Below are 12,120 nucleotides of genomic sequence, written 5' to 3' on the forward strand. Positions count from 1 at the left end.
GGCTAAACCATTTCATGTTAAGGGGAGATGAGAATGTTTTCATTCGGGTCATTCGGGTCGTTCTGAATAAATATATCCTTCAAAACCTAAACATGGTACAGTACTTAACTCTGAATAAACAATTAACGTTATATGTTGTTAAAGTAAGCGCTGAATACATGAATGCATCCGGACTCCCCGGATAATGTCCCCCAGTTTAAGCAGTCGTAGCGTCTTGTTGTGGGTCGTTTGACAGCGGCGGCGCGCAGCAGGACTGAGCACCATGGTGCAATCCCTGCGTAATCTCAGCCATTGTGTGAGGGAACTCCCGCACCTACTCTCACTGACCAATTTATTAGGTACAGAAAGATAGATCATTTGTATCTATTGCAGTATAATACAACTATTATTGAATGAATCAACAAAAAAATACATAAATTGTAAAAGACCAAAACCGCCCTCGAACAGGATTCAGTTCAAACTGAATTTTGTAATCCACAAAAAGGGAAGATTTAGAGACGCATTCATGTGTCTCATCCTCACCCGCTGCCCTACTCACATCTCCACTGCCTACCAATCCTTCTAAGTTCACTAAGAACCCAGTGACGCTTTCCACACTTAAGATTTTTTATCAATTTAGGCGGCACTTTAGATTTCTGTCAGCTTCTCTCTTGATGCCCATACTTAATAATCATCTATTCCTTCCATCCGTCAACAATACCTCATACACGCTCTGGCAAAATCTAGGCATTAGGTTTTTTTCGTGAGCTCTACAAAGATGGTACTTTTGTTAATTTTTCAGATTTACACTCAGATTTCAATTTGCCGATATCAAATCTCTTTATGTTCTTTCAAGTTAGACACTTCGCGTCTTCTCTCTTTCCATGTTTTCCCTCCATCATTGATCAACCTTGGGATGATTTTCTAACCTTGGAGCTCCATCAGAAATCATTAGTATCTAAGATTTATAACAAACTTATGACGCTTGATAATCACTCAGTTGCCAAGGCTAAAAATGCTTGGGAGCACGAGCTAGCAATAAATTTAACAGAACAATGGTGGGATAAAGCCATAGAGACTATACGCTTATCTACTCCCTGTGCCAGGCTACAACTTATACAGTTTAAGGTGTTAGATAGAGCCCATTTCAGTAAGTCCAGGCTATCTGAAATATACCCTGACATTGTAGATCAATGTGATAGATGCCACTCCTCTCCCTGTAATTTGAGCCACATGTTTTTCGTTTGTCCCAGTCTACACAAATTATGGTCAGATTTCTTTATGATATTGACAGAGGTTCTACGAACCCAAATAAAGATGGACCCTCTTGTGGCCATATTTGGAATCCCAAATGAAAAACTTAAATTAACCCCCTTGCAGATGCAAGTGTTGGCCTTCACTTCCCTTCTGGCTAGACGCCGTATTCTGCTGTCATGGAAGTCTCCTAAACCTCCGTCCACGTCGCTGTGGCTCAGAGTTTTTCAGAGTCAGAGTTTTTCCGAAAATGGAACCCTTTCATAAAATACTTCAATTCCCTACAAACCCTGCCTACTGACTAGCTGATTGGCCCTCCCCCCCCTCTCTTTCTCTTTCCTACTTTCTCCTTCTGTCCCTAGTACCTTTTTTTTTTTTTTTCTTCCCCCCCCCTTTATTTTAGTATTGGCGTGGTTGGGGGTGGGTTGGGAATGTTTGTATTTTTGTATAAACATGTAAACTGGAAATGAAAGGTCATTGTGGCCTCATAATGTGAAATGCATATTGTATTGTCAATGTTTGTCATTTCCAAATAAATAAACACGTATAAAAAAAAAGGGAAGATGTATTTTACTATTTGAATTTTGTAAAGGAGAACGTACTAATACAGTCAGAGTTGCAATTGGAGCCATATCAGAGTACTAATGTCATTTTGGACCATAAAGTTTATATTTAAACTTTACAATATCCATCACATATCTTCATCATAAGATTTTAATGAGTACATTTCAGGGATTATTGTAAAAATATCACTGGATAATAAAAAATCATATAAACAAAAACATTTTTTTTACTCTCAAATGTTATAACACACAGAAATCCAGTATCTGTCAAGTCGAGTTATTATTATTTGTGAGGGTGATGTTCTGTGGTTGTAATTCATCTTGAACGAAAAATTAATTCATATACTTCTGCTGAAGTCAGCATCCAGGATAGTTTATTTTTGTTGTTTCCTGTTTTACAGTGATTTCTTCCGTGGTCATGTGTTTTTGTTTTCTTTCCTGTGCAGGTCAGCAGGGACTTTTCCCACTTTTTTTCTTTTTACATGGCAGGATACTGAGAAAGCCTTGTTTGGCTGAGTGTATGAAGACTGACTCTGCAATAATACAAGCAATACACTATCACAGGATGTCTCACTGACAGGCTTTATTGTGCAGTAGTGTGGACGTGCAGAGAAAGAGAAAGTCAACTGGAGGCCAAGTAAATATTAATTCCTGAATTGTCTACAAGAGGTGTGAGCGCCAGTATCAGTTTATGAAATCACAGCACCCTCCAGTGCAGGAGCAAGCTGGTCACGCTCAGGCAAATGATGTCAAACTGATTCTCAGTAAATGTCAGAGTTTGGCTTACATTTAGGCCTTCAGTGTGGCTCGAGTTTGGGGAGTTAATTCAATGGAAAACCATGTTTGCATGTCTGTGAAGGTTAAATGTCCTGCTTGAACTGTTGATTTTAAGTTTTGGACTTTTGGTTTTAGCTGTGGATGTTTCTGTTTTATGTCCTGAATGTTTAAGTTTGGGACTTTGTGGCTTTTTTTTTTTCCCCCTGATGGATTCAGCATACCCACTTTATTTGGGTGCATTTCGTGTCTATTTTGGAAATGCACCCTTGACTGTCTCATGTTGTTTGCTTAACATTTGAGCAGTTTTTGTATTTTTGGTGAAAAAATACATGAATCCCAAATTTCATCTCCAACCTGCTGCTGCTGATCAGCTTGTCTTCACCAGCCAAAGTCATGAAAGAGCAATTTGTTTTACAAAAACAAGAATCACAAAAAACAAGCACTGGTAGCTTGTTTACTCCAAGTGTTGTTGTGGAATGCACTTCCTGGAGAATAAAACTGTGGGTGTCGCTTGCTATGTAATCAGGAAGAACTTTCCCCCTCAAAGCCAGACAATCCAGTTTGTCTTGAGCTCACAAGGACCTGATTAGTTTCACACGAACACCTGAAAAAGACATGTCTCACAGTAAGTACCTATGCACATGAAGTTTTGCCATATTTTATACATTTAATCACTTTCAAGAGCATTTTACATTAAAAAATAATCTCAAAATTAAAAATGTAAAAGTATGTACAAAAATAGTAGATCAATGATGCTATGATTCAATTATTACTTTGATTTTGTGCTAATTTTATGATTTGCTGTGAATCTGTTGTTTGGCAGGTGGTGTAAGTCACATGAAGCAGGTGATGGTGGTCGTATCCACGGTACATGAATGGTCCTCTCTGGCGAGCCTGCTGCAGGATCACTGTGGGGATAAACGCCACCAGATAACCTTCAGTTCTCTAGGATCGACTCAAGTGTTTGACTTGGTGGTGGATGGCACCCCGATCAGCTTGAGCTATGCAGATTTAGAAGAAGACATGACCGATGAGAGCATTAGCCAGGCAATGGAGGGCTGCTTTAGATCTTGCTCCGATGGAATAAAGACATTTCTGCTGCTGATCCAAGGCGGACATTACACCGAGAGAGAGAGGAGGATGGTAGAGGTACTGCAGGAACACTTTGGAGCTGATGTGTTAAAGTACCTGGTGATTCTCTCTCTGGAAGACGGACAAGTTACTGAAATGTTGGATGATATGCTCCTTGATTTGATAAACATGTGCGATGGAAGATACTGCCAAATCACATCTTCTGCTGTAAGTGACAAGCTAAGTGGTCTCATCACGCTGGCCAACTACATGCTGATTGAGAACGGTGTGAGCGGTTACACTGAAAACATGCTGGCTGATGCTAAGAACAGGAGCACAGAAACCTCAGCCAAGAAGATGCTGAAAAAGGCTGTGGAGGCTTTCAAACAGCTGATCCATCAGCGAAAAGAAAGAAGAACTGAAGAGATGGAGGGGATGGAGGTGCACTATGCTGAGGAAAGACAGGAGGAGGCAGCCTCGACAAAACAACATGAGGCAAAAAGAGGGAGCCTGGACAAGGCTATGATAACCCACAGAGACATGGTGCAGCTCCAAATGTGTGCCAGCGATGGTAAGAGAGGCAAATTCCATTGCTTTTCACAAAAAAGGTGTCCTCCCTATTACCTGTTTTAATGCTGCTAGTTTTGTGTTCTATACATAAATTGTTGAGAGTAAAACCTAAGATCTCTTTCTTTAAAGTGAGTATGAGAAATATGTAGTGCAGTTGAGGTTAAGTGCCATAAACCTTTGTGGCTTTTCCATCAAAAACGCATTGTGATGTCCACAGGACAAATAAACAGACAAGCACAGATAATCTGCATGCATCCAGATCAATTCCAAAATCCTATGGTTGCTACTCATCATCCTACCAAATCTGATCAAAAAATCCTACAAACAGAAAAAAAAACATCACATGACCTCCATGGAGGAGGCAGAGTGCTAAAACTGAAATGATGTTTCATTATTTTGAGAGATGAAAATCATATTGTGATAATAAGCCAGGACAAGTTTGGTGATTAGCCCCCCTGCAATGCTGGATGGTGAGGTAGAGGACAGAGAAGTAGAGTCAGCGGAGGGAGATGAAACCTGTTGCCAAAAACATGCTGAGAAATGGGTGATAACGAGGAGGAGATGGGTTCCACAGAGTAGATCCCTCATTTGAATTTCAAGTGGTCTAATAGATTCGGAATGTGTGGCGATGGGGAGAAAGTGGTTTGCATAATGTTAGACATCTCAGATGAATCTTAAGGATCAACTGGATTGACGGACAGTGAAGGGGAGGAGGTGGGTTGAGCAATAGGTCTGAAAGAGGGAAAGCTAAATTGGGGTTTACTTATTATTGGTAAGGACCAATAATCTTCTTAAATGCTGACACATGCATATCATCATTAGCAGTTTTTCTCATCTGATGGCTGATTTAAATAAAGCCCCTCACTTGTTAAGGCACTCATTTTGTTATTCAGCAATTCTTTGTTTGTTTTAAAAGCAAATCAGAAAAAAAGAAAGAAAAGACAAGAAAACTCATTCTCTTACATAAACTCCCCATGCTAACATCAGCCACTGGCTAAAGGTAGCCAATGGATCATCCAATGTGCTGACTTACCTTCAGATATCACCTGATGTCCCTCAGGGCTGTCACCATCCATATGTTTTTCCAGTTTCTGCGACTTTGGGAAGTGATGAAAGGATAGTGATATGCTAGATTATTCCACTGTAAAATGAGTTGCAGCCTGGAAAACAGCAGTGTGACATCATAGCAGTCTTGCTTCCCATCCTGACCGTGACATCTGAGGAATTTTGCCACCGTGTGAATGTTCCATTATTGGCTCTTGGCCTCCTGGACTCTGTTTCATTGGTATCTGTATTGATTAGCTCAGAAAATGGAAGAAAGATTTGTATTGAGGGACCTTGATGGCTCGGAAAATCAGCAGTGATTGATAAATGTAGTGGTTAAGAGTGAAGACCTGTCATTTAAATAATGTTGCTACCTGTTGTTCAACTAGTTTTAAAGTTTACTTTTGCACCATACTTTTACCATAGCTTCTTTTTAACTGACAGAATTCTTTGCTCTTCTGCCTCTCAGATGAAGAAACAAAGACAATGTCGGTCGTGCTATTGGGTCTATCCAGCAGCGGGAAGTCTTCTGCTCTAAAGCTCATTCTCGAGAGAGCAGGTAATCAATATCCAATTAAAGAATCCAGTCATGATCCCCTTCATCCAACCTTGGCTGGTGAGAGAAGGGAGCTGTTTGCTGCAGGGAGGCGACTTATTCTGGTGGACACCCCAGAGCTGTGGGACGTGAACGGTGTGGAGAAGCTGGATCTGGTGAAGGACTGCCTGGCACTGTCCCTACCTGGACCCCACGTCTTCCTGCTGGTGCTCCAGGTGGGGCGCTTCACTCAGGGTGAGAGTGAGATGTTGGGTCATCTGCAGAAGATCTTTGGAAAAGATTTTGCAGAACATGCCATCGTCCTGTTTGTGCATTTAAATGGCAACCAGCAGAGGCCTCAGAGAATTCATGATTATGTGGCGGGAGCTCATTCAACTCTCCAGAATCTCATCAGGAAGTGTGGGAGTCGTTATTATGAGCTGGATGTTGCAAATTCCCAGAATATCCTGAGCTATTCTCAGGTGAAGGATCTGCTCACAGGAATGAACAAATTGGTAGCTTCCCATGGGGGACGGTGCCACTCCATGAAGAGATTTAACGTGCAGGAATTGCAGAACAGGATAAAAGTACTTGAGGAGCTGAGAGAGGGGGCTTTGGAAGTAAACCGCTTGCTCCAAGATGAGTGATTTTTATTCTGTCATGCAGGTTGCAGGACAGCATGGAGGCGGACAAGAAGATAGACACCCTGCTCTGCTACATTAGAGATCTTAGAGCTACCTAGACTAGCTAACCAGTAGTTAGCTTAGCACAATGAATGGTAGTGGGTGGGTAGGTTAGCATACTTCCATCTCATCATCTCCCAAAACCTGCGGCTCCTCCTCTGTGTAATCTGCTTCGACTCGATCAAGTTCAGGATGTTGTTTTATCCAGAAGAGACTCTAAAAGTCAGCCATGATAAGTAAGCGCAGTCGCTATTCAAGCATTTGACAAATGTTTCACCTTATTGGCCAAAGTCACAATGAAGCTTTTGAAATTGTGTCAAATCAGTCAGGAAATTAGTTGTGTCTGTGTATGTGATTGTATAACCCCACTTGTTAAAGTTCTAAATTTAGATTGTTGTTGCACAGTGAACGTTAAACACTATCCTAGCTATCTTAATGCAGGAAAAGTCTGTTTGATGACCTTCGTAAGTGATGATGATGATAGAAGGGCATCCTATCAGCTTGTCTGGCTCTGAGAACGATGGCGAATAAGCATCTGTTAATAAGATTCCTCCAAAAGCTGGTGTGTTCCTTGTAATTGTGTTTCATTGCGGGCTCTTCGCAAATCTCATCCATCAGATCTGTGATCGAATGGAATTGAATATAATCAAATAAATAATTTAAGACAGACATGACATCTGAGGTCAGCTGTTTTTATTGATTTGATAACAATGGCAGTATTCAATTCTGGTTATGGTTTTGTGTTAATGGTTGTAGTACACACACACACACACACACACACACGCACACACATAATACAGAAGATCTATATCTGAAGCCGTATATTGAATCCAATGATATACCTTTGTCCATAACACAATGGTAACAACCTCCAAGCAGTTTGGCTGAATCATCCGTGACTCAGCAGCAGTGATGATAAACTGATGAAAACATGGCTGCTGCTGAAAACCACAAGCTCTTCTTTACTGCGGTGCTCATGGCTGCAGGGCCATGGTGCTATCGATCCACTCAGTGTAGTGGGAGATAATCGTGTAGATCCCAGGCTTCTTAACTTTGCCACACTTCTTTCCTCCATTAGAGGTGATGCCCACTGCAACACCATTGTAGAGCAGAGGACCCCCAGAATCCCCCTGAAGGAGATGGAAAGGAAATGAACAGGAAATTACATTATTTGCACCTCGAACAAAGATCACTCCAGCAAAGAGCAACTTTACACCCCCAGATATTATTTTGATGACAGGATGTACATAGAGCTGTGAGGATGATGTGCTTCTGTAGGCCAACACTGAGTTAACACTCTTCCAATGTCTGATCATCACAAAAACAAGTCTTGGTCGAACAAAAGTTCATGGGACTGACACGTCACCACAACTAGCTTTGGTTGTCTGCATCATGATGTTTCATGTCAGAGACAACGTCTGTAGTCTTGCCAAGACAAATGTTTGCAACTGCCTTTTCAAACACACAAAAAAAGCTTAGGAGTTCCTGAGCGTGGTTACTGATGTATTCTTTGCAGTTGAGCAAATTATTGAGCCATTTAATATTCAGCCATTTAAATATAGACCCATTAAAACACACACACAGAACCCTGAGATGAGGGAACCAGCGCTACCTCCCTCCAGTTTTAGGACTCACTCCTGCACCACAGGAGGCTGACAGGAGTGTCTCTGCTTTTATTCTGTATGAAATTCTACACCTTTTTAATGTGGTCACAGCTGTCATCTCTGTGCATCATTGCTAACTTCCCGCGGCAGCCATTTTGGATCGTTCATTTTCACACTGTCTTTACTGTCTGCTACATGCCTCGGCAGATTTTGTACGTGTCACTGATTTGCTGTAGACCGGGGAGGGATGGTTGCCAACGTGCAGGAGAGAGAACTTACATCACAGCTGTCCTCTGTCTTATGTGGCTGGTCACAAGGCTTTGGACATAATTTGTGAGCACAGATCATGTTATCCGTGAACTTCCTGCCAAAGTAGTCGCTGCGTTTGCAAAGCGCCGAGCTGACCACCTCAATGACCACCTCTTTGAGTTTGTCCGGTCTGGTCTCCAGGTTGTCGAGGGACCCCCAGCCGGCTGTTTCCACCACTGCATCAGTGCTTGGGTTTGTACCGCCGGCTCGCAGGTATTCTACCGCACTTACAGCTTCAGAGCTGGTAAAAGGACGATCCAACTGAAACCAATTAAGAGGAAATAGAAAACTAAGATTTTAAACAATTGTGTACTTACACTTTATACAGACTATATGCTTACCTTAATCAAAGCAATATCATTATCATAATTTAAACTGCTGAAATCTGGGTGGTTGTGAAGTTCCAAAATATCAAAGGTTTGCTTGCTCTCTTCAGTTTCGCTCAGAGAATGGACACCCAGCACCACTTTTCTGCCATTTGGCCTGTTGAAACGGCACATCATCATCAAAATATATGCAATATCCCTTCTCTATCAATGAACTACTAGAACAAAATGTTACAGAACACATTCAAAACAACATGAGCACCTTCCACATAATCTAATGGACTTAGAGAAGAAATTACTTCATGAAAATATAATTCAATGAGATAATATTGTAATGAAAACAAATTTGAGCAAAATCATCTGACACATGGAACATTAAGTAACAATGAGGATTACAGCCGCTCAAACCTCTGGAGAGAGTGTTTAGTAGTCTTCATATTTTCCAGTTAAACTATTTTTATTGTACTTTGAAGAAGACAGTCTCACCCTGTAGGCAGACAGTGTGCAGCAGTCATCACCCACTGATCGGCGACCACAAACCCTCCACATTCATGTTTCATATTGTCTCCTTCCAGGACCTGGATGGAGGCCATGTAGGGCCGGGAGTGAGGGGCTGCTTCTCTGCCTCCAATTATACTCTCACCTAAAGCATCAGAACATGTCAGAGGACACTTTCAAACCGACAATAATACAATGAACAACTATATTTTAATATGTCAGGATGATAAACATGGACACAATGCCCATGGAAGAAAGAACAAAGTCACTTTAGCACAGATATCGAATGCAATCAGACAATTTTTGGAAAGTAGGAAAAGAAAGGTAGTGTTAATTAAGTAGAAGGAAATGAGACTAAAAATCGACTCATGCCTTCACCAAAGTGAGCAGAAGAACACAAGCAGGGAAAAGCAGTCCTTGCACTCCAACTACTAAAAAGAGGAATAGCAATATTAGATGTTTGATATTCATCTCTGTCTCCAGGCAGCACACCAAGATGATTTACAGTTGCTCACCCAAGTACCACTTCCCTAGGTGGCGCTAGAGAAAACCCATTTACTTGTTGGTGTTTGACATTCTTACTTTCCATAACCACTAGGTGGTGCTATGACTCAGATTTAGATTGTAGCTGTGTTCATGCCTAGTTTGGAAAAGACCAGCGCTTGAAGAGTCCAGTCACCACAGTTTCCTGTTCTATGACGAGACATGGAAACCGTCCGCCACGCCGCGGTAACACCATTTCACAGAAAATCTCCTCTTAATGCCTCTCTGACCAAATACAACAGGGAGCTGGTTAACCCACAGGCAAAGGTGCATCCTTCAGGTAAAGGTACATGACTACTCTTCAAAATTGAATGATTCTCATTTGTAAATTCTACCTTCCTTGACCAATTTTAGTGAAAGTTTGAATAAAACAAAGGAAGGTCAGTAAAACAGGACAAAAACATTTTATTTTGGACTAAAATGCTTAGACTTTTATTTCGTCAAAACTTGACTCGATAAAAGCAGAATGACTAAATACGATGAAAACTACAAGATTTCTTCTTATTTTTTTTATCATCATCATCATTTCACTCTTAAAATCATCCTAAATGAACAGTAGGTAAATGTTAAAATACACAGAACAGACTTAATTTGCAGCTAAATACACTGCAGTACATTCTCATGCACTAACCTAAATACTAAAACTCTAGTCGTTGAATATGCGTCATTCATATTATGAGCAAAAGATAAACTCACTCTGTGAGAGGAGGGCCAAAATTGCAGCAGCAACAAGCACTTTCTCTGCAGCCATGATGCCAGCTGATCTTCAGTCAAACAGCAACTCTGGTGTTTTAAAGGAGAGAGGAAACATAAATCAAGTATGGAGCAGGACACAAGAGGGGTGTGGACAACCCTCCTTTCCCCGTTTCCTGGAATTCAAAACAGGAAGGCATGTATCCGAGAACATTTTATTTTTTAACTTATTAAATGTGTTTATTTCCACTAATTGTAGGATCACCAGATCACCAACAGAGCTTCATTCACTGATGGGGGGCTGGTGTCAGAAGGGAATCTTTGGTACATGAATGCTGCCAAAGGACATCTCTTTCCCCAGCCTATCACAGTAATAGGACATTTTCTTCCCTTATTTCCCGCAAGTCCAGCAGGAAAACATGAAACACAGCCAACCAGGCTGATATCAAACCCGTACTGTAATCCACTTTATTTTGAAGTGCCCAAATAGCAAGCTGCACAGTACATGGAGCACTCAATCATGTAAAAAGAAAATGCAATGGTAAGAATTTCCTGTCATGGAATTACTAAAGCGGATTATGTGCCATTAGGAATGTCCACACAGGTGAATCTTTATAAACCACATCGAACCGGTCCAGACTTCTTGAGAAAGGTGACAAACGACTGAAAATACTCAAATACAGAATATACTGCCCCATCTTTCCCTCCCAAACTACAAAGGGCTGGTGCGGCTTAGGAGGTGGGGTGGCCATCTCGCGATTGAAGGGTTGCTGGTTCAATCCCAGCTTCCTCTGGAGACTGTGCCAAAGTGTCCTTGAGTAAGAGACTGATGCATTAAGGAGAATTACCGCTGATGGACCCTCAGTGAGAGTTGAAAACGTTAGAAAATCAGCTTATAAATTCAGTCCATCTATCAAAAAGGTTCGCACTGATACAGATCTTTTTTCCAGCCATGACCCCAACGTGTGAATTAGCCAATTTCACCACAATATCAAATATACATAACATAATACTGTGTCACAGTCTGTTCTTCCCTGTACCTGCTGCCCTGGAAGTTTTCCACTCCACTCCTCCCCTGCTCCACTGTGCCAGTCAGCCACGCCCACCTCATCAGCTCACTTGTGTCACCTGGACTCTCAGCTGCAACTCTTCTGCTATCAAGCCAGTAGATCCAGCTCTCCTGCCTGCTCACTCATTGCCAGATTGGTCCTGTGCATCACGCATGACTGTCCAGCACTCATCCCCAGAGTGATCACCTGTTGTTGACCTTGCCTGACTATGACCTCCTGTAGCTCCCCTGATCCTCTGCTGCATGCCACAAAACCCAGTTCCCGTTCCTAGAAGACAGAAAGCACTGTTCGGTTCTGGTTTATTTCTTCTATTCTAATCACAAACAAATATTCATGAACTATTTATCTGTTTACATGTGTTGCATTTAGGTCCTGTTTACAACCTTTTCAAATGCTTTGAAAAATGGTCAATCTCAGTAAATATGAACTAATTTTACAAAGACTTTATTGAGCCAAGTACTCCTTAACGTGCAAAAAAACCTGTTAGCAGAAATAAAAGGTAATATGTCCCACTAGTCTGTCACTGACAGTGCTTCAATGCCATATCTTAGTCTTAGAATCCTTGTAATCGTGCAAAACAAGCAGAACATTGTTCAGTGCT

The 12,120-nt window shown here is 41.4% G+C and overlaps 2 protein-coding genes across 4 annotated transcripts; one reads left to right on the top strand and one right to left on the bottom strand.

Annotated features, from left to right (window-relative positions):
• Positions 1–3,129: 3,129 nt before the first annotated feature.
• LOC147246038 (uncharacterized) lies at positions 3,130–7,139 on the top strand. Of its 3 annotated transcripts, none has more exons than XM_086183204.1 (4): positions 3,130–3,198; positions 3,397–4,215; positions 5,728–6,048; positions 6,460–7,139. In XM_086183204.1, exons 1-4 carry the CDS (start codon positions 3,189–3,191, stop codon positions 6,492–6,494), a joined length of 1,185 nt encoding a protein of 394 aa, XP_086039330.1. In that variant the 5' UTR covers positions 3,130–3,188; the 3' UTR covers positions 6,495–7,139. The 3 variants fall into 3 exon arrangements, with proteins under 3 accessions (XP_086039330.1, XP_086039329.1, XP_086039328.1); XM_086183203.1 differs by having other exon boundaries at positions 5,728–6,029; XM_086183202.1 differs by having other exon boundaries at positions 5,728–7,139.
• Positions 7,140–7,237: 98 nt separating this feature from the next.
• On the bottom strand, positions 7,238–11,594 carry cfd (complement factor D (adipsin)). The gene is made up of 6 exons (XM_086183205.1): positions 11,490–11,594; positions 10,453–10,539; positions 9,202–9,358; positions 8,731–8,872; positions 8,360–8,650; positions 7,238–7,606 (listed from the first exon to the last, which is right to left on the bottom strand). Exons 2-6 carry the CDS (start codon positions 10,505–10,507, stop codon positions 7,451–7,453), a joined length of 801 nt encoding a protein of 266 aa, XP_086039331.1. The 5' UTR covers positions 10,508–10,539; positions 11,490–11,594; the 3' UTR covers positions 7,238–7,450.
• Positions 11,595–12,120: the final 526 nt, after the last annotated feature.

Source organism: Aulostomus chinensis, chromosome 17, assembly GCF_037954235.1.
Source record: "Aulostomus chinensis isolate RoL2024-O1b breed Wild chromosome 17, RoL_Achi_v1.0, whole genome shotgun sequence".
Lineage (NCBI taxonomy): Eukaryota > Metazoa > Chordata > Actinopteri > Syngnathiformes > Aulostomidae > Aulostomus > Aulostomus chinensis.

What these genes read in the sequence shown, in the direction of transcription:
- LOC147246038 (XM_086183202.1), top strand. An exon ending in CCAAATGTGTGCCAGCGATG is followed by an intron (nt 4,216 to 5,727) that starts GTAAGAGAGGCA and finishes TCTGCCTCTCAG; the next exon opens with ATGAAGAAACAAAGACAATG.
- cfd (XM_086183205.1), bottom strand. Translation starts at nt 10,507, where the DNA reads ATGGCTGCAGAGAAAGTGCTTGTTGCTGCTGCAATTTTGGCCCTCCTC. An exon ending in ATGATATTGCTTTGATTAAG is followed by an intron (nt 8,651 to 8,730) that starts GTAAGCATATAG and finishes AATTGGTTTCAG; the next exon opens with TTGGATCGTCCTTTTACCAG. An exon ending in AGACAGAGGACAGCTGTGAT is followed by an intron (nt 7,607 to 8,359) that starts GTAAGTTCTCTC and finishes CATCTCCTTCAG; the next exon opens with GGGGATTCTGGGGGTCCTCT.